This window comes from Sturnira hondurensis, unplaced genomic scaffold (assembly GCF_014824575.4).
Source record: "Sturnira hondurensis isolate 20B ecotype Veracruz unplaced genomic scaffold, ASM1482457v3 Scaffold0021354, whole genome shotgun sequence".
Lineage (NCBI taxonomy): Eukaryota > Metazoa > Chordata > Mammalia > Chiroptera > Phyllostomidae > Sturnira > Sturnira hondurensis.
This window is the reverse complement of record NW_028093985.1, coordinates 12,998,028-13,019,080: the sequence shown is the minus strand read 5'-3', so window position 1 is coordinate 13,019,080 and position 21,053 is coordinate 12,998,028. Positions and strand designations below refer to the sequence as shown.

Genomic DNA, 21,053 nt, shown 5'->3' with positions numbered 1-21,053 from the left:
CAACACTGAGAAGTATCAAAAGAGGACTCCTGTTACCAAAAACTCTCTGGATTCACTGACCATGTAGCATTAGAGGATCATTTAAGTATCTGTACATTAAATCAGGGCATCGTTGACACTAGAATAGAAGTGAAGGGATTTCGATTTTAGTGCTAGATCTGCCTCTGACCTGGAGTATTGCCACGAGTGAGTCATTTAACTTTCCTGGATACAAATGTTCTTTTCTGGAAAATTAAGACAATAAAGTATTTTTATAAGGGCTCAAATCATTGTTGAGCGATAATGATAAAGATAAAATAATTGTGACAGTAAAATCTTAAATATGTAGAATACTGAAAATAAGTTTTTACCTTCATTTGATAAGTCCAAGTTTCTGCAGTTTATTAGTATATTTTGTTTCTGGATTTTTATGTTTATTTCTTACATACTTTCAGAACATTACTTCATGTCAACTTCTTGGCACCTTTATTTATGGTTCTGCTCTGGGTAAAACCAATCACCAAAGACTACATTATGAACCCACCATTGGGTAAAGAAAGTATCCCTTTGTAAGTATGGGTATTTGAGAGCTAATTTTTGTTTCATTATATAATCCAAAATGTTTTATACTGTATTTAAGTTTTTTAAAGAGAGTATTAGGACACCATTTTTAAAACAATAAACATGCTAAAAGATGTGTTATAAAATTAAAACTACAGGTCATCATTTAATTCTTTGGAATATTTATGAATGAATGTGAATGATTATTACCCTGCATTAACATTATTTCATACACTTGTTTTTCTGCTTTTTCACTTACTGTCCAGTTGTTACTTGACATTTTTCTGTTGTAATTGTGTCTGTTTTAGATACTTTGTGCAGTTCTTTTATTTTTTTAATTGTGAAAATTATGGAGGAAAAATAGTATGACAGTGACCAGAGGGGAGAGGGGAGGGAATTTCAGGGGAAATAGGGGAGGGATTTAGAGGAACATATATAAAGGATACATGGACAGCAACTGAGAAGGGTGGAAATGGGAGGGAGGGGGGAGGCACGGGAGGTGGGATGGGATGGGAGTAATAGACAGAAAGCTGTACTTGAAAAATAATTAAATAATGTTTTTTCAAAGTTATAAAAAAACAAATAAATAGATTTACTTCAGACCAAAAAAAGTATAAATTGAAATTCATATATGAAACCCCATAGTAATTAACATTTCCATATTTGCTTCACCCTTTGTTTTTTATGTAGTTTTTCAAGTAAATTAGAGACATAATATTGTTATCGCTAAATACTTTAGTATGTACCTCTAAAAAATAAGGACAATTTCCTGTTAACAGTATTATCACTACATCTATCAAAATTTAAAAATAACACCTTAACATTATTATCTAATAGTTAGCTCATGTTTCCCCAATTAGACAACAATATTTTAACATAAGAAGATGGTAAGGAAACATAAGAACAATTTATTAAAAGTCATTAATAACTGTACTTGATATGTTAACTTGTTAACCTTGTGAAATGATGTTAAGGTAATAGAAAGAACCACAGAGAGCTGGTGTGCATCCCAGTTCTGATCGTCACTAAAACTGTCGCTTGAGGGGGATTATTTTACTTTGCTGAGCCTCTGTTTCCTCCTCTGGAGAATGAAGATGATAGTATGTACCTCACAAACTTATTACTGGAATTAAATGAAAGAACACATGTAATGTAGCCAGCTGAAAGTAAGTGCTTCATAAATTTTCCTTTCTCTGCTTTGCCTCCTCAAAATTAAAATAGAAAACCTTGACTAGTCATTGGCTCCACAGTACACATTTTATATTATGTATTTCTTTTAGATCCTGGTACACATTTGTCTTGGAATATATAATCAGTGATCACCATAACTTTTTAAAAAGTTAATCTTAATGGAACTAAGGAAGTATCCTTAGAAGGCTTGATGTTATTTCCCCATACAAGTAAGCCTTAATGGTAATTTTAACTGGACAGATTCACTAAGGATTTAAAAATCAGTCTCTGTCTCTCCCTCCTCCCAACCCCCCATCCCCTCTGGAGCATGCCCCGCCTTTCCACTTTCTTCTTCCCTCAGGTGCACTGCCTTTGTCTTTCTCTTAAGCTCCAAAGGACATTCTTCTGCCTGTGTAACTTGTTCCCTGAGCCCACACAGCCCAGCTAGCTCACTTCTTCCACAGCTTACTTCTGCTTCTGTGACTTTCTAAATAAACTTTTGCTTGTATTTGAAAAAAATTAAAAAGTGTATCCTAAGAATCCTTGAGTGCCAGACAGAATCTCAGAGAAACTTCTAAGTCATATCTTTGATGCTGAAAGCATTCCATCTTGCTTTGAAATTTGTTCATAGAAGTTGGATTTTACACTACTGTTATTCTCTGATTTTATGTTTGCCTTAGTTTAATTAGGAAAATCACATTTATGATGTACCTATCATATACCAGTTATTACACTAGGAATTGATACTTTATATATTTTACCTCAATCTATAGTAATTCTGTGTGTGTTTGCTGTTCTCATCTCATTTCACACATAAAGTAATGGCCTCAGAAGTTAAATAATTTGGCTAAGGTTATTCAATCAGATTTGGTGTATACAAAGCATTTAGTGGTTATACCAACATTCATTTCCCACTTTCAGCCTAACTAAAGTTTGTGCAGGTTAATGGCAAAAACAGTGCTTAATTGAAATGGGGATAATTTTTCCCTTGTAATTATTAAATTATAAGGAAGAATTTGTTGTACATGAAGACTGAGGATCCTTTTCTTCTAATTTTGTTTTCTTTGTTCCATCACATTTGTGACCCTTTGCACGCACAATTCAAACAAAATTATCGGCTTGTCTCTGCTCCATCCTATTCTCTACTCGTCAGATCGTTGCATTAAGTGATTAGACAGGTGATTTTTAATTTTTGTTTAAAATCCAAAGTTCAGTTGGTAGACTGAGAAAGAACGGCTGCTCATCAATCAAAGAAAATGACATGAAGAAAAAAGCAAGTGACAGGTTTTTCACCTGTTACATGGACTAAATGGTTATGGAAAGGTCTTCATTTGTAGTCAGAAGCGAAAATTGTTACAATGCTGTTTCAACCCCAAAATATATTTAAATTCATCCATGTGTTCTGATTTAGCATCAAAAAAATAAAATGTGGGCAAACAGTTTGTATGTGCTCGTGACCTTGTAAGAAAACCAAGAGAGAACGTGTACAGAGAAACCTAGAATGACGTCAGGAATTTGGAGAAATGTCTTCAGCCTGGTCTTTACCTCTGTGTTTTGTCCCGGCTCAGCCTCCTTCCTGAGATACCCCATTAGATCAACTTGCCAAATCTTTATGAAGTTAGTTAAATAATCTAAATTAGAAGGTACTAATTAATCACCATCATCCTAAAACCTGAACTCAAACTGAGAAATATTTTTTTGATTCACTACTTTATTCTATTCCCTTCATTCCCATTATTTGTTACCCTCAAAGTCTGTGTAATAGCTGTCTTCAGGATGCTACCAGTCAAGCCTCCTTGTTGCACAATTCCAGGGAACGCAGCGTTGTCTAGAGCAGGGGTCCCCAGCCTCCGGGCCGCGGACCCATACTGGTCCAGACCTTTAGGAACTGGGCCCCACAGCAGGAGGTGAGCTTGAATGTAATGCGTTTGAATCATCCTAAAATCATCCCCTGCCACCCCTATCCGTGGAGAAATTGTCTTCCACGAAACCAGCCCCTGGTGCCAAAAAGGTTGGAGAGCACTGGCCTATAGGGCTGTGGATGGCCTTGCATCTGGTGATCTGTCGGTCTCAGATGACTGTCTTCTTACCCTTATTGTTCAGTATAATGGAAATGTGTGGATAAAAAAAATTACTTCTTTATTTATTTCTAACCAACAGTGCTTTCCACAGGGATTTTTATATCCATGTGCACTTACGACCTTGTAAAAAGGACACTAAAAGAGAGGAAACATAGTATAAAGCCTCTGTTCCATCCCCACTTCTGACCTCCATTTCATAAATGATTCAAACAGAACTGTACACTTTCACATCGTCCCTGCCTTTTCTGTTTCCTGTACTGTCCTTCAACTTCGCATCCCTAGGCAACTTCTCCTATATTGATTGTAGTTTTAGTTCCTTTTCTAGGTGCTTAAACTGGCAGAGGGAAGGGGTAATAACACCACCTGTTTGGGGGGAAAGTGTTGTGAGGTGTTTTACCTTTTTCCATGTGGTTTTTTAAAGTCAACCATTCTACCCTCATGGTCTTAAAAATTTGAGGGAGTCCCTTGTATGTTACAGATCCTACCTGGCAGATCACTACACATTTCAACAGTCATATATTAAGTATCCCATATGTTCTAGGATTAGAATAGATTCCCAGCACAGTCAGTCATTACTTTCAAATTATAATATGATCCTTTATTAAAGCAGAAGCCATGGTATTTTATGAACAGTAAACCTCAAAAGAACATCAGAAATTACCTCTTCTTTCTAAAGTCCTTTAAGGAACTCTCACCAGTAGTCTAGTTTCTGAAAAAAATATTCTTAGGGCACATCTCACCTACAGTCCTAAACTTAGCCTTGAGAAATTGCTTAGAAACTGAGCCAGCTTCAACACACAGCAGGTTAAATGACTTGGAGAGGACTCTGAAGCATCTTATTTCTTCATAATGTATCAGAACCTTGATTTCTTCCAGTGATCCCAAACTGGAACTTGGCAGATGAAAGATCTTATCCAAATATATAGATGATCAGAGAAAACCTTAACCATAACACAGGGTGGGGGACAAGTACGTTTACAGTTGTGAGTATATGAAACACAGAGTTTATTCTGATATTGTTTATTAATTGTATTATTTTCCATATGAACAACTGTAAACCTACTCTTGCCTGTAGATGATGAGTCATTGACTTGATAGTTCCACAAGCGATCTCCAATAGTTTCCTTCTTTCTTTCTCCTAACCTCCAGTTTAAGAGCACCCAGCTCTTTTCATTTCACAGCCAATTTTTTTTCCTCGTGGGGTAGGGTACACAGAGAAAAGGATCCCAAGTATTGCTGTACTTTTTGCTTTTAGATAACTATTAGTACTTTACTGTCATGATACATTTGTCTATCTGGTTCTATTATGCAAGTGAAAGTATTGCATAGTCAGTCTATGGCAGAGTGGGATACTTACCTAACTTCAGTAGCTAGGTGCGTGTAGGCTATATGGTGAACATGAACTAGCATGTTAGCATACTGTGACCTTTGAGAGCACCATGTCGATCTTTTGATCTGTAGAATGACGGAAGCTACATTCGATACTCTGCGACTCTGGGTGATAATTCTGCTGTGTGCTTTGCGGTTGGCCATGATGCGTAGTCACCTGCAAGCTTACTTAAACTTAGCCCAGAAATGTGTGGATCAGATGAAGAAAGAAGCGGGGCGAATAAGTACAGTTGAGCTACAGAAAATGGTAAGTTTTCTACTATAGATAAAATGAAAAATAGCAAACACTATGTTATAAGAAAAAAATAATTTGATTTCCTTTAATAGATTGTCATTTTGTTTTATAACATTTTATTTCAAATAAATGGGATGATTTTATACAGACCCCCAAAGAGACCTTGATCTGATTTCGCCACTAAGTGAAGAAAGGGTCTTAATTCCTTTTCCTGCCTTAAGAACTTTATGTATCACACGGTTGTGTGGTGTAAAGCTGTGGTGTGTCTACTGTTGCTAAAATGAAGTATGTGGCCCCTAATTTATTTGAAAGACATTAACAATGTTGTCCAGCCATTAAAGCGTAGGAAATATTAATTTTAGCAACTACATTTATTCCATTTAACATTGTGCTAAAAATTGAACATGAAACATAAATATTTAACTTAATGGGGATTCCAGAGAAGGGAAATGCCAGGAATCCATCTACTGTTATAGTGAGCTGGACCTGTAACCTGTCCTGTCTTTTTTTTTTTCTTTAAGAGATTTGGTGTTAGAGCCCCTGTTATTGACTCTCATTTATAAATCAGGAGTGTTTTTCCTTTTATATATTTTCATACTCCATAATTTAACCTCAGTCGAATATGCTCATTGAGGATGGGCAGCTAGCGTTTCTATTTAGGAGGGGTTTGTGCTCATATTTGACTATGCCTGTCACTGTTATTTAGTTTGACTTTTTTAGGTGTCTGTCTTTGGAGATTTTATCATTTTGTTTTTTATTTGAAATGTAAGTGAATATATACCATTTGAATTTTAGTTCTTATTTGTTCCAATTTATATTAATCACTTAAGAACTTTTTAAAGGAAATTATTTTAACATTTTTACAGTTAAAAAGACTTATCTTCAAACCGAGCCTTTCTGAAGCCAGTTTGGGGGCATTTATAATGCAGTACAAACTTACTACCATTTAGCTTTTCCCAAAAAAGATGATTTATCTTTTAAACAATTCAGTTTGACAATTGTTTGAAAGTGTAATTCACTCCTAACACGTCAGCTGTACTGGACACTTAAGGATGTTGTTGGTTGCAGGTGGCGCGAGTCTTTTACTACCTTTGTGTCATTGCGCTGCAGTATGTGGCGCCCCTGATCATGCTGCTTCACACAACCCTGCTGCTGAAAACACTAGGTAGGCCTGCCCGGCACCGGGAACCGTGCTGTGTACTCTCTGCCTGTCTTTGGTAATGCTTCCTGTTACCTGCAGATAAACAGGCCTGTCAAAGTTGTTTCTTTCAATGTTTGAAGAGGAAACTTGGGAGACTTTTAGCTTTAGAAGTTGGTGCCCCATTTTACATCTGAAAACTCAGGTCCATGTGGTTTTATCTTACACTTTACTTGTGAAAGTTGTGTACTAAATGTTAATTCCCAAATTTACTGGATAACTTCAGTGAGCACTGTTGATCTTACTTTGTGTTATAAAAGGACTGCTTAAGGTTTTGTAAGTGCTTAACATTCAAATTATTACAAGGTACTTGTAAACGTAATATGAATTACAGAGTCCTCTGGTGAGTTCTACTTAGATAACTATTGTTGGAAGAGTGAAGATTTCTCTGTGGAAGAACAAAGTTCTCCTATAAGTCTGTTTACTGAGTATCAAATTCCCGTGTAGTGTTATTCAAGAACTATCCATTATTGTATTGATCGTTTTCCTTGGTGCCCCATATGGAGGTTTAAGAAGATAAATGAACTAAAAGTAGTATTTGAGTTGGCTTAGTAGACCACAGAGCTGATGATAGATGGAAATTTTAGGAATCTCTCAAACAAAGGAATAGCTCAATTGTAAATTATGTGATTCATATCCTATCTGACATTGGAAAGTATGTGATGAAAAAATTCTAGAAGCTATTAATAGTCTCTCATGTTGAAATCATAGATAGTTTCTGAGAAAGAAATTTAGTCTGATATTCTAGAGGAAGAAAAGATTTCTAAGAAGTTACTGAGTCTGTCCCTCCAATAGAGGTAGTCGATTATGTATTATATAAGGACTAATGTTTTTACTATTTTAAAAGATTTTAGCGCAGTTACTAAAAGTAAGTTGGGCTTGTAGCTTTTACTTATACTTTTACTAGTGAGGCCAGATATAGTCTGGTCACGTTAAATGAACTTTTTCCAAGATGTTGAAAGATTATCATTTTACTTTATTTTTAATATAAATAATTTGTTGTGCCACTAAAGTTCTTGTTCTAAATTTCATATGTAAGTTAAAGTATTTATTATTTTTAATAAACTTTGGAATCAGTTACTTTTCAAGTTTTCCTTGCTTTGAATTTTCTAGGTAACCATTCCTGGGGCATTTATCCAGAACCTGTCTCTACCTTGCCAGTGGCTAATAGTCTACCCTCCAGCTCTGTTCATTCTGAGTTACCATCTGCTGGTGGGAAGATGAAGGTAACTGCTACGCAAATAACAGTGGCACTGAGCAGCTTAAAAAACATTTTCACCCCTCTGCTCTTTCGAGGACTTCTGTCTTTCCTTACCTGGTGGATTGCTGCCTGTCTCTTTTCTACAAGCCTTTTTGGCCTTTTTTATCATCAGTATCTCACCGTGGCATGAATCTCAGTTAACAAAAAAGGATATCCAAGTCACACTTCGGATTCAAATATGTGTGCCCTTGAAGGGCTGATGAAAACCAGAAGAAAGCAAATACAAAGGAAGAAAGAAACATATCAGAATATCTTGTTTGAAATGCTTCCTCTGTGTTCTCAGGGTGAATTAATGGGATAATATGTAAAATTACAGAATAGATTGCTAAGTGCTATACTGTGGCATTGGAAGTTTGATGTGAGAGGGCTATCTAGAAGGGTAATACATTTGATTACCTTGGTTTACAGAAACCTCTGAAATGATCTTTGAAACTTTTCAGATGACTCCAGTGATTGATGGCTCTTAATGGTATTAAGGTACTGTTAATACTCATGTGGTTGCCTGCAGAACACTCTTTAAACTGAGCCATGTTCCATAGGAGGAGAAGGAGCTAGCTGAAAGTTGCTTCTGTTGGTAATACATTACTCACTCTTCCAAGAGCAGTAACAGAAAACCCAACAGAAGGGAAGAAAATAGCTACTGTATATTACAGTAAAGAAAGCTGTGTAGTAATTTTAAATTCTAATGGAGATGTACATGCTTAATATCTACAAGTACTACTGCTTGAGAGTAGCAAGAATATTGTTTAACAAGGGACTCTGTACAACTTGAGGGATGTCATAAAATGACTGGCTCTATGAACATTTGTAATCTTGCTGTTAGGTGTGGGCCTCCCATATTTTATTTTATTTTATGATCCTAAATAGTTCTTTTTAATAATTAAAGATATTTATCAATATTGATCAGACTTTAAAAATTACTTTGTAATCCTGCTGACGACCTGTATGTATTGTATATATTATATATTAAATATATAATATATTGAGATTATAAAAGATGAAAATATTGGATCCTTGTAATGTTTTAAGTTGCTGAATGTATGCTAAAACATTATTGAATGAGATGTATTTGTATCTAGAAATTTTTCTTTTGGGGATGAAATTAAAATACATTTTGAAAGTTTATTTGAGCACGCAATTTATTTGTGTTGCCTGTGTGAGAGTGGTTATAGTTTATAAATATTTAGGTGATTTCTCCCAAATGAAATTTTTTTCTGTCAGTTTCAAAAAAAAATCAGAATCTTTCCACTCTGAACTAATCTGCAGGTATCATTAAAATTTGTGCTAAGTAGGGCTGGTTTTATATTTGTAGTGCCCAGAATTAGAAATGTTAAATTTGTATTTTATAGTTCAGATACTGAGATGATTTGATTGAAAAAATGTCAAATAAAAATAAAATTAATAAAAACTTGATTTAAAAATAGTAAAATTCTTTGTAATGCTATTTACATCTAAAACTCAAGGTGAAAGGTTACAGTTATAAAGGGAATGAATTTAGATAAACAGGTGTGTTTTTTCTAACAAATAGTAGAATTTATAAATAAAGATCCTTTCATATAACTGTCTTTAGAGGCTATCTATTATATTCTAGTGCTGTTGTTACTATTAAAAGCAACATTGAAACTTCTTTTAGAATTACTTGCAAGACGTGTGGTTCACCTTTATTTTAATAATCTCAATACAGCAAATTTCTCCATTTTGGTGTAGATTAAACATTTTAGAAACAGCTAATTTCTAAGATGTTTTAAAAGACTGAATAGTAAGTGCCTAAGCTGGGTAAACTCTTTGGAATTGTATATATAGCCTAAAGACACTCCATGTGTATTTTCAAAAGAAGCACTCCATATATATCTTGAAATATATTAGCATTAGTAAAATAAGTAGCTTATAATAAGATTACAGCAAAGCATACCATTTTGTATATGGAAGTTCTCACGTGTTGGACTTGAAAAGAATCTCCCAATTGGTGTAACAATTCTTATTAAAGAACTAGTATACATTTGAAAAGTTATTATTAAAGTTATCGTTTTGAGTTTCAAAGATTATTCAGCGGGTTTTTTGTGGTGGAAAAGACAAAATTTTAAAATACTATCAATTCACTCTTTAAATTTGAAATCTCCCTTAGTATACTGATTTTATACAAGCTGAACATTAATTTAAGTAATGGGTTTGGTTTAGTTTCTTCATTGTTTTATTTCAGTCTTTCAAAGCAAATTAGAAGACAAAGGTGATTGTAACTACTAACTAGTTTATTTATTGCATTTTGTCTTTGTACCAAGAATTATGTTCTTTAAGTGTAAAAGGGTGTTTACTTCATATAAACCAAATAATATTTTTAATTGTGATACAATTGATATATAACATTATGTTAGTTTAAGGTGTACAGCGTAGTTGCTTATTTGATATATGTATATATTGCAAAATGGTTCCAAATAGTATTTTAACAGCCTGAATTAGAATTTAGTAGAATTCTTTTTTAAAAAATTATATTGTATTGATTATGCTATTAGAGTTGTCCTGATTTTTCCCCCTTGTGCTCTTCTACCCAGCACCCCCCTCTCCCTCAGGCAAATCCCTCACCAGTGTTCATGTCCACGGCTCATGCATATAAGTTCTTTGGCTCCCCTATTCCTTATATTGAACTTTCCACAACATGGCTGTTCTGTAACTGCCTGTTTGTGCTTCTTGATCCCCTCACCTCTTTGCCCATTCTCTCTCATCCTCCTCCCATCTGGCTGAATATCAAAATTCTCTCTTTATCCATTATTCTGTCTCTGTTCTTGTTTGCTTAGATTGTCTTTTAGATTCAATTGTTGATAGATGCATATTTTTGCCATTTTAGTGTTCATAATTGTAATCTTTTTTTTCTTAAATAGGTCCCTTTACCATTTCATATAATAATGGTTTGGTGATGATAAACTCCTTTGGTTTTTTCTTGTCTGAGATTCTATTTTTCTTTATCTGTCCTTCGATTCTAAATGACAGCTTTGCTGGATAGAGCAGTCTTGGTTGTAGGTCCCTGCTCTTCATTACTTTGAATATTCCTTGTTAATCCCTTCTAGCCTGCAAAGTTCATTTTGAGCAATAAGCTGACAGTCTTATGGGAACTTCCCTGTAGGTAGCTAACTTTTTTACTCTTGCTGCTTTTAAGATTCTCTCTTTACCTTTAACGTTTCGCATTTTAATTATGACATGTCTTGGAGTGGGCCTCTTTGCATCCATCTTCTTTGCAACTCCCTATGTTCCTGAACTTGCATGTCTGTTTCCTTCACCAAATCAGGGAAGTTTCTTTCATTATTCTTTCAAATAGATTTCCAAATTCTTGCTCTTTCTCTTCTCCTTCTGGCAACCCTATGATGCAAATGTTGGACCTCTTGAACTTGTTCCAGAGGCAGCTTATACTGTCTTCATTTTATTGGATTCTTTTTTATTCTTGTTCTGATTGGTTGTTTTTTGCTTCCTAATGTTCCAAGTCATTGATTTGATTCTTGGATTCATCCATTCTACTGTTGTTCTCCTATAAATTGTTCTTCATTTTAATTAGTGTATCCTTTCTTTCTGACTGGATCTTTTTATGCTGTTGAGGTTCTCACTGAGTTCCTCGAGCATCCTTATCAACAGTGTTTTGAACTCTGCATCTGATACATTGCTTATCTCCATTTCATTTAGCTCTTTTTATGGAGTTTTCATCTTTTCTTTCTTTTGAGCTGTTTCTTTGTCTCTTCATTTTTGATGCCTCCCTGTGTTTGTTTCTGTATATTAGGTAGAGCTGCTTTGACTCCATGTTTTGGTAGTGTGGCCTAATGTAGTAGGTATCCTCTAAGGTGCAGTAGCACAGCTTTCCCTATCACACAAGCTGGGCACTAGAGGTACCCCCTTTGTGTGGGCTGTGTACACCCTCCTCTTGTAGTTGAGACTTAATTGCTGTTGGCATATCAATGGGAGGGATTTACCCAGGCTAGTCAGCTGCAATGACTGGCTGTGACCACTCACTATCAGCCTTTTACCTCCATGGAGGATCAGCTGTGCTGTGCAGGGGCAGGGTGGTGGTGCTCTGAATTGATCTGTAGCTGTCCACTGGGTGCACAGGCCCTGGGGTTTCCCAGGTGGTGGAGGCCTGGGTCAGCCATCACCTGTGTTCTGCCCAGGGCCACCCTGCCTGAGCTGTAAAGCAATCTGGGCTGCTACTTGTGCTGGACTTAGAGATTTTCAGTGGAAGCCAAGCTCTGAATCCAGGCTGGCTGCTGCTAGTGCCTGGCCTTGGGGCTCACTGAGGCCAGCTAGGTGGGACGGAGTCTCAGGGGATCTCCCAGGCAGGTCAGTGTTATCCAGGTTGATGGAGTCTCAGATATGTCATCAGCTTGCCAGCTCTGTGGCTCTGTCAAGGGGAAGGTTTAGAAAAGGGACAGTGGCCTCTGCTCACCTTGATGCTGTATACTTGTTTCTCCCTGTGTGCCACTGGTACCTTTGAAGCTGCTACCCCAGTGCTGGATCTCAGAGGGAGTGAGTCTGAAGAGGTGTGTCTGTGGGTTCTTTAAGATGAACTGCTTGAGTATCCAGAAGTTTCTTCTACCAACTCAATTTCCACTGATTTTTGCAGCCAGAAGTTGTAGGGACTTATATTCCAAGCACTGGAACTCTAGGCTGGGGTACCTGGTGTGGGGCTGGAACTCCTTGCTCCAGAGGTATCCCTCCCAAATTTTTATCCACTACCTGCTGGCGTGGGACCAGGCCATCCACATCTGCACCCCTCCTACCAGTCTGGATGGATGTGGTTTCTTTAATTCTGTAGTTGTCAGACTTCCATTCAACTCCATTTCATAGTTGTCAGGCTTCCATTCAGTTTGGTTTCTGTTGGTTCTAAGTTACAGTTGTTCTATATTTTAGTTGTAATTTTGATGTGGTTGTGCAAAGAGGCAAGCCATGTCTGCCTGTGCTGCCGTCTTGATGGGAAGTCTTGCTTGGTAGAATCCTTTTATTTATTTTTTATTAGAGTCTAGTCAAAGTGATATGCTTCAATGGAGAGTTACTTTTATGTATTTTTTTCTAAATTAACTAGGAATCCTTATAATCTTACTTTGTATGATGTGTGGAAATTTATTTGATAATTTGTTCATTTCTCCTCCCCCTCCCTGCCCACTGCACTATAAAAATCAAAATTCTATTCTCTCTCCTACCCCCATTGGTTTGTCTGAAATGAAGAGCATATAATTCTATCCTATTATCCATATGCATATTAATTATTTTTGGTATTTTCCCAAGAATTCCTGTTGCTGTATATAAATGACCGGTGCATTGAAGTACAATGGGCTTATTGTCTTGTTTCTGATATAAATATCATTGATAAAATACTGGCATTTCTTCTTGAGTTATGATTCAGAAAAGATATTCATCTATTAATGGAATTGATAGGTCCAGGAAGCAATAAGTAGAATTCATTATGAAATCTATAATTGGAACTTCACTGGATAGATTTTATTCTTTCAAATGAAAAATTAAATTCTCAGTACTGTAAAGCATAGGTCTCAGTATTCTGTGAATTCATATATACTTTCTGAGCCATCTCATAATTGGAAATGTTGGTATCTGACTCTATTCAGCAAAATAAAGCTAAGAGATTTTTGAATGGGGATCATCTTGTGTCTTCACAGAGCTTTAGATGGCTTAAAGAATCAGACTTAAACAGACTTATGGTCCTAGAGCTTGAACCCAGGGGCTCAAACAGTCATGCAGTACCATCCTTCAGCTCCCACTTACCCCGTACCGTGGTGTGCAGCTGAGCTGGTTCCGTGCCATGAATACTCTGATGTGAACACTAACAGTGGTCAAAAGGCTAATGTTAACCTTTCTCTTCTTTAAAATGGTAAACATTTTCACCTTTTTTTTGTTTGTTTGCTTTAAAAGAAAAAAGAAAAACCAGATACAGTTTGTCCATGTGCCTGTCTTCTCATACGAAGGGACTCCTTTGAGCTACAAACCATTTATGTTGGATGGGCCTATCGCTAATGGGTCAGACAGTTCTCTTTCTCTATACCATTTTTTCATTGTTGTTTTCTAACTACACATGGTTATTCCCCTCTTGTCTCTCATTTGGCAAAATACTTCATTTTAAAAAATGAAGTAGCAGCATAATTTAATAGAATGTTAAGATTGAAGAAACATCTCATCCCATTTCTGCCTCTAATAAGCTACTTTTTGCACTTATTAAGATTCAACCCATATTAATAATGGAACTGAATTATCACTGTTGCCTCAGTTTTATCATGTTAAATAAACAGTTTATATTATATGTAAGGCTCTATGTATTTCTAAATCAGCTATCAATTTCTGTTGGTGTTAGCATGAGAAAAATGGAATAGCTATTTTGGGGCTTTAGGGTTAAAATTACGTCACAAAGAGTGCTTTCTCTAGAAAAAATGTTGTACTCATTACTTGTTTAAAAAATACTTGCGTGCCTATAATGTTCCAAAGACTGCCATAGGTTCAACAGTGAACAAAACATGGAAATCTCTACCCTCCAGGGACTTAAAATCTAGTGAGGGATGCAGACACTAAATAAAGACAATATGAGTCAAATATGGGACATGTTAGATAGTGATAAGACCTCATGGATGGAAGGTGGGGCAGCCAGGAAAGGCAGAATATGGGGTTGGGTGATAGGGATAAAGTTAAAATTTTCAATACAGAATTGCAAGAAAGCCTCACTGAAAAGGTGATTTTTGAAGAAATGGGGATCATCATACTGTTTTTTTCTTATATTACTGTAGTTCAGTGGTCAACAAAGCACCCTGAATTGCTTGGAATCTGCTAGTTTTGAGGTCACTAAAGGAATTTTTTAAAAGATGGACAATATTACATATTCCTATATTTGTTAGTTTATTCTACAGGGAGGATTATAGTCATTGAATTAAGTGCTTTGTTTGCTAATAAATAGTATACATGCAACAAATATAATCTCACAAGTCCAGTTTTCTATTCTCTCTGTCAGGTACTTTTTAAAATTAATTTGAACTTTTTTTACATCTTGTTTTATTTCAGTAGACCCTTTAAAGACTCAGAGGATTTCAAAAGAGCTGTAAGGCCCTAAAGCAATACAGTGTGTCCATTTGGCAGACAAAATTCACCCACTGGTTCCTTAATCTGATAAAGTAATCTGGTTTTATAAGGTAGTCAGATAATCTGTTAAACCAAGCTAATTACCCAGAATGTAACACGGCTGGGGACAAATTATGACAGCTTCAGCATTTTAAATGTATGACACAATTTGAGTGTATTAAATACCCATTGCTGAAGTATTACAAATGACTGAGATGTATTTTTAAAGTAGTACTCTACAAAAGTTAGCTTTAGCATTTTTTATTTGGAATGCATTTTTAATATTATTCTACAGGAAAACAATTTATATGTGTGAACAGAAAATTCTAAAAGACTTAAACAAATGTAAGCATTTTAGAATTACTCCAAATAAGGAACAATGATAAAATATGGGAATTACTATAGTTGTGTTTATGTGTATTTTTACCTGTTTTTTCATCTCTATTTTTAACAGTTTCTTAAAGTGTAAAATGCAATTTTTGCACATATTTAAACTTTTATCATTACAGTAAGTGATCCACATACTTATTTTGGATAAGTGCCAAATATTGATAATTTGTCAACTGATTAGTCTGCAGAACCAGATATCAACATCAGAGAAAGAACTAAGTTATAGAAGCGAACCAAAAATTTTATTAAAATCCTTTAGTCATTAAAATTTTTATCATTAATTTTTTTTAATTTAGTAGTAAAATATTAAAAGCAATATTGCAACACTAGGGAAAACAGTCATTTCAACACTTCACACTAGATTAATTAGATATCCACATGTTTACAAATCAGCCCTTAGTCCCTACATCATACTATACACAAAAATGAATTCAAAGGTGACTGTATGCCTCATTGTAAAAGCTAAATCCATAAAGGTTTATGGTATAAGTAATAATCTTAAAGTTTACTTAATTAATAAAAAGATTTCATAGAAATTAAAAGCTTCTTTTCGTCTAAAACACCTGTTAACAAAATAAAATGTCACAGCTTGAGATACAATATTTGCAAAACATGAGACAAAAGACTTGTTCTGGATATATAAAAAACTACAAAAAAAGATTGAAGAATGAGCAAGAAATTTAAAGAGACACTTCAGAGCTGACAAAAAGGCACAATAAAAGGTGCTCAAATTCTAGCAATTTTGTTATGGTGATCCTTGTCACAGTTTTCTTTTGTTCTTAATACTGGTTTATTGAGGTCCTTAGATCACTGGGTTTGGGTTTTTATCTCAGATTGAGTTAAAAAACGACTAATTTTTTCCTCCTGAAAAAGGGGGTAGAAATGCAATTGCAGTATGTTCCTGGGTTTTACAACAATTTTTGACAGCTCTGTCTGCAGAATAATGTGTTAAAGAGAAGGGTGGTAGATTCTTAAAAGCTAGAATGGTTACGTAAAATATTAAGTAATATCCCTGACATGTGTGGCTGTTGGTTGGGTGTCATCCCACCAAGCAGAAGGTCCCCAGTTCTGTTCCTGGGTTTCAGGTTCGGTCCTTGATCAGGGTGTGTATGAAAGGCAACTGATCCATGTTGCTCTCTCACATTGATGTTTTTCTCCCTCTCATTCTCCCTCCTATCCCCTCTCTCTAAAAAGAAATAAGGTATTTTTTAAATAAAATATTAAGTAATAGTACTAACTATACTAAGCACAAAAAGCTTTCTAATTACTGAATCAGACATGCAGTAAATTTGATAATGCATTTTTTGGAGGGTTGCTTCTATTGATTATGCTTGAGAATATTAAAGTTCTTGGCAGAGTTAACCCACTGATTTCAAACTATATAGAGTTATAATTTGAGTGTTTTAAGTGGTAGAACACTTTCTAGTCTGGTCATTCCACTTGAGAGTTTAGAAGTACCATATTCATGGTTATTCAGCTGTATTTGTTGCTGACTTGTAAAGCAATTTAGAAATATTTTTGTCTGTTATTAAATTGAATGTGTCCCCCAATTCATTGACAGTCTATTCATTTTCTTTCCATTTTTTTCTTCTCTCTGTTTCATTTTGGATAGGAGACCTAGGGAGACAGTTTTGATTCTTTTGAGGCTTGCCCTGAAGATGAGAGCTAATTTTTACCCACTACTGAAGAAATACCCTTCTGTGTACTCAAGCAATGCCCCAGTTACTGGAAAGTTTTCTCATTTTGGCTGGTGTCTCTTCCCACCACTATTTGAGTCCTGAGGATTGTTCTGGCTATTTCTTTCACTATAGTGGTTCCTTCTCCAACATTCACTATAATCCCCTCAAGATGCATCTACTGATCAGAATTCTGCTAATCTCTAGAGCTTGTTTTCTACATCTCTCCTCTCTCATACTCTTTTCATCAGATTCTCAACTCCAGGAAACCACTGGGCTTGGTTTCAGTTTCTGCTGTGGCTTCGGTACCTCATTCAGAAAACTGGAGCAATAAAGCGTTCACCTCATAATTTCCCTTCTTTCAGGGGTCACTGCTCTGCACTGCCTGGTCAATATCTGGAAACTTATTTATGGATTTTGTCCAGCTTTTTAGTTCTGTAAGACAAAAGACAACATCCAGTCCCTGTAACTTCACCTCAGCTAGAAATGCAAGGTCCCAGCTTCAGGTTTTAACTTCTTACTAGAGACTTTTGTTCCCCAGCAAGTCTGTTCAGAGACAGGTTTCCATTCACTTATTATTTTAAAAGATTTGTGGTTTTAATTTGCATCTCTCTGATAGCTAGCGATATCGAGCATCTTTTCATGTGTCTCTGGATCCTCTGTATGTCCTTGATGAGCGAAATAAGCCAGGCGGTGAAAGACAAATACCATATGATATCACCGTTAACAGGGATCTAAACGACAAAACAAACAAGCAAGCAAAATATGACCAATGACACTCAAATATGGAACAGACTGACAGGGTCCAGAGTCGAGAGGGGAGAGAATCATAGGGGAAAAGGGGATGGACTCACATGAACAAGTATAAAGGACACATGGACAATAACTAAGGGTGGGGGGCAGAAAGGGGAGGGAGGTGGGGAGCACTGGGGAGGGAGGCGGGCAGGGTTGGGAATATAAGACAGAAACCTGTACTTGAACAAGAATTAAATAAAAAAATTGTATTAAAAAAAAACAAAAAAAAAGATTTGTCACTGAACATCATTTATCAGGGAAATGCTAATTAAAATCACAGTGAGATACCGCTGTGTGCCCACTGGAATGGCTAAAATTAAAAACTCTGACCCCAACATGTTGACAAAGATCTTAGGCAACTGAAACTTTTAAACTTGGTGAGTTCCACTTTGTGGTACAGCCCCATTAGAATGATAAAATGACTTTATAAGAAGTTCTAGTGGTTTCTTATAAAACTAAAAATACAATTAGCCAAAACCCCAGCAATTCTGTACATGTTTACCCAAGTAAAATAAAAACACATTCACAAAAAGACTTGTTAAGGATATTTGTAATAATTTTATGCATAAAAGCCCCACACTGGAAATAGCACAAGTGTCCATCAATAACAAAATAAACACACTAGTATATGTGTACAATGGGATAGCACTCAGGGTAGTAATACATGCATAGTGACTTTCTTACGAAGAATACAGTGTGGAAAGGAGGGAAAGTAACCTTACAGTGGAGAAGCCTGACGAGTGAATGACCAGGATTATCATCAAAGGGTTGAGTCATGTTGAAGTGGCATTTGCATCACATTGCATCACAATGTGACGTGAATGCCACTCCAGTGGGTTTCCTCCCCAAACCCTCAACACCAGACTCATCATGAGGGAAACATCGGAAAAATGGCAGTTGGGAGACATTCGACAAAATACCTGACCAATACTTCTCAGAACTTTTAAGAATTATCCAAAAAAATTAAGGAGATTCTGAGAAACAGCCTAGAGAAGACTAAGGAGACATAATGACTAAATGTAATGTGTTATCCTAGGTGGGATCCTGAAAGAAAAAAAGGACGTTAGGTAACAACCAAGAAAATCTGAACAAAATGCTGGTGTATTAGTGGTGATAAAGGCACCGTACTAAAGTAAGACGGGTATGGGTATGTAAAGCTCTCTGGGCTGTGCAGCTTTTCTGTACCTCTAAAGCTATTCTGAAAGAAAAAGTTTTTAAAAAATGCACGTGAAGTTTATCTATAGGTTATTAAAATTAAGTAAATATTAGTCTCCAGGAACACTCAGGGAGTTAGAGCAGAACTCACAGGTTCTGAATATAATGGAGTATTTGCTCTTCTGTAGCAAGATAAGGAGAATATGATATGTTTTCCTGAAGCTAAACTGATATAATTGAAAGGATTTTTCTTTATTCTAAGGTAGTGTCTGGAGTTTGTGATGTTAAAATATCTTTTGCTTTGCAATTATACTAATAGATTTGGGGTACTACAGTGCTACAATAAAATGTTGATTATTGAGCCTTGAAATCAAGAAGTCAGAGAGCCAACACAGCCTTTACCAATTCAGTTCCTGAAAACTCTCAGAAATTTGCTGCTCCTGCTGGATAGAGCCAAAATACTATCGCTTTATGGTGTTCCTCCTAAAACACCTCTACATATTTTTCGAAGTCTAGATGGGTTCCTGATACTATCTGCCACCCTTGAGCAAAAGAAATAAAAGCAGAACAACCTGGTGAAATGAAAGCAAAGGTTTCCCAGTCTCATCTGGCATCCAGTGTTAAAAGGAAATGCTAGGACTTTCCAAAGTTCAGAATCCAAGAAAAGAATTCATCAATGTTTTTCGTCCATTGCATTAAAAAAAAAAAAATCCTTCAGGGCAATGGATTCACAAGGTGAGTGGTAGAAATCTGTTCATAATGGAACCCAAAGAGGTTCATCTTGGGCTTTTGTTTTAGGATTAGAGTGAGCTGGGGTGTTTTCTTCTAGTTCTACATCTGAGGTTATGGGAAGTATTTTAAACCTCCATCAACTTCTACAACAGCTATTTCCCTGTGTGGGAACAGTTACATTAAGAAAGCAAGGTAAAGTTCCAGCTGTTCTCATTGATAGTCATAGCTCTATAAAATAAGTGTATGTTTCAGTGATGTGTATCCTTCATTGAAATGTGCATTAGTTTTCCCAGCAAACATTTAGTGGTTACTATTTGCTGTATAACTTGTGCTGTGCATTTAAATGTGAGCAAGTGAGTCTTTGCCCTAAAGTGGCTCAACTAGTTCAGAATCACGGTTGCCATACAGTGTGCTTTGTTAAGGATTAATGCACATTTTATTCTAGAGGGAACTTTATGAAGGACAAAAGCTGCCTTGAAAGTTGGAGTTTATGTAGTTGAGTGGCTGAATATTGAGAAATCAAGATGCTAGAGGTTACTGATACTCTTAATATTATGAGTAATAAGGGAGAGACTTCAAACTTAGCAATTGGAAAAATATTGAAAGGTGTATTCTGGAGTCATAGATACAGGAGTAGCAATGTGAAACACTATTTGAACCACTATTTTAGAAGCCTGGCAATCTGGATTGTAAACTTTCTTCAAGCAGGGTTCCTCAATCCTAAAATGAAAGGGGAAAAAATAGAGGGTCTGTCTCAGAGTCTCGCCTGAAACTCTTTATCTCTGTAGTTGCTAATGAAACGCAAAGCAGAAAACACAAAGTATAGAACATTCACTTAACTAGAGACAAAGCCAGAGGAGCCTAGGAGGGAGGGGTTCAGATTACAGACAGTGGAGGGAGGGATGAGTTCTGTCCTGCAGAGAGAGGCAATCTTACCAGCAGAGACCACAGTCAGCCCCCAGGCAAACGCTATGTGATGATTTCAGAAAATAATTATTTGCTGCTTGGCAAAATGAAGAAAGGCAAAGCAGCTGTTTTCTTGGATCTCTCCCAATTTTAATATTCTCTGCAAAATTTGCAGTTAAGATAGCTGACTCAAACTCAGGCTTCCCTTGGTTGCACTGCTCCTGAGGTTGGATGGTATTGGAGTGGCTGGGAAATCCAGCCAAGGGAAGTTGAATTGTAGGTACATGTTATTCAGGTTTTGTGAGGCATGTTTATGTCTTTTTCGGTCACTCAGGTGTAGAACCAACTTCTAGAATATACCTAACTCCCACCGTGGGGACTCACCCAGCATCATGTCACGAAATGCTGGGCCAAAGATGTGTCACGGAAT

The 21,053-nt window shown here is 36.1% G+C and overlaps 1 protein-coding gene across 7 annotated transcripts in view; it reads left to right on the top strand.

Moving 5' to 3' along the window:
• TMEM161B (transmembrane protein 161B) overlaps nucleotides 1–9,090 on the top strand; it is an 85,209-nt gene extending 76,119 nt beyond the window's left edge. For 6 of the 7 annotated variants that reach the window (XM_037032030.1, XM_037032028.1, XM_037032027.1 and 3 more), the window contains 4 exons: nucleotides 435–548; nucleotides 5,253–5,427; nucleotides 6,484–6,580; nucleotides 7,727–8,021. In XM_037032030.1, coding sequence (XP_036887925.1) covers nucleotides 435–548; nucleotides 5,253–5,427; nucleotides 6,484–6,580; nucleotides 7,727–8,004 — 664 coding nt within the window. In that variant the 3' untranslated portion in view covers nucleotides 8,005–8,021. Of the gene's footprint in view, nucleotides 1–434; nucleotides 549–5,252; nucleotides 5,428–6,483; nucleotides 6,581–7,726 lie in introns of all 7 variants that reach the window. The other variant, XM_037032024.1, reaches the window with a different exon arrangement.
• Nucleotides 9,091–21,053: the final 11,963 nt, after the last annotated feature.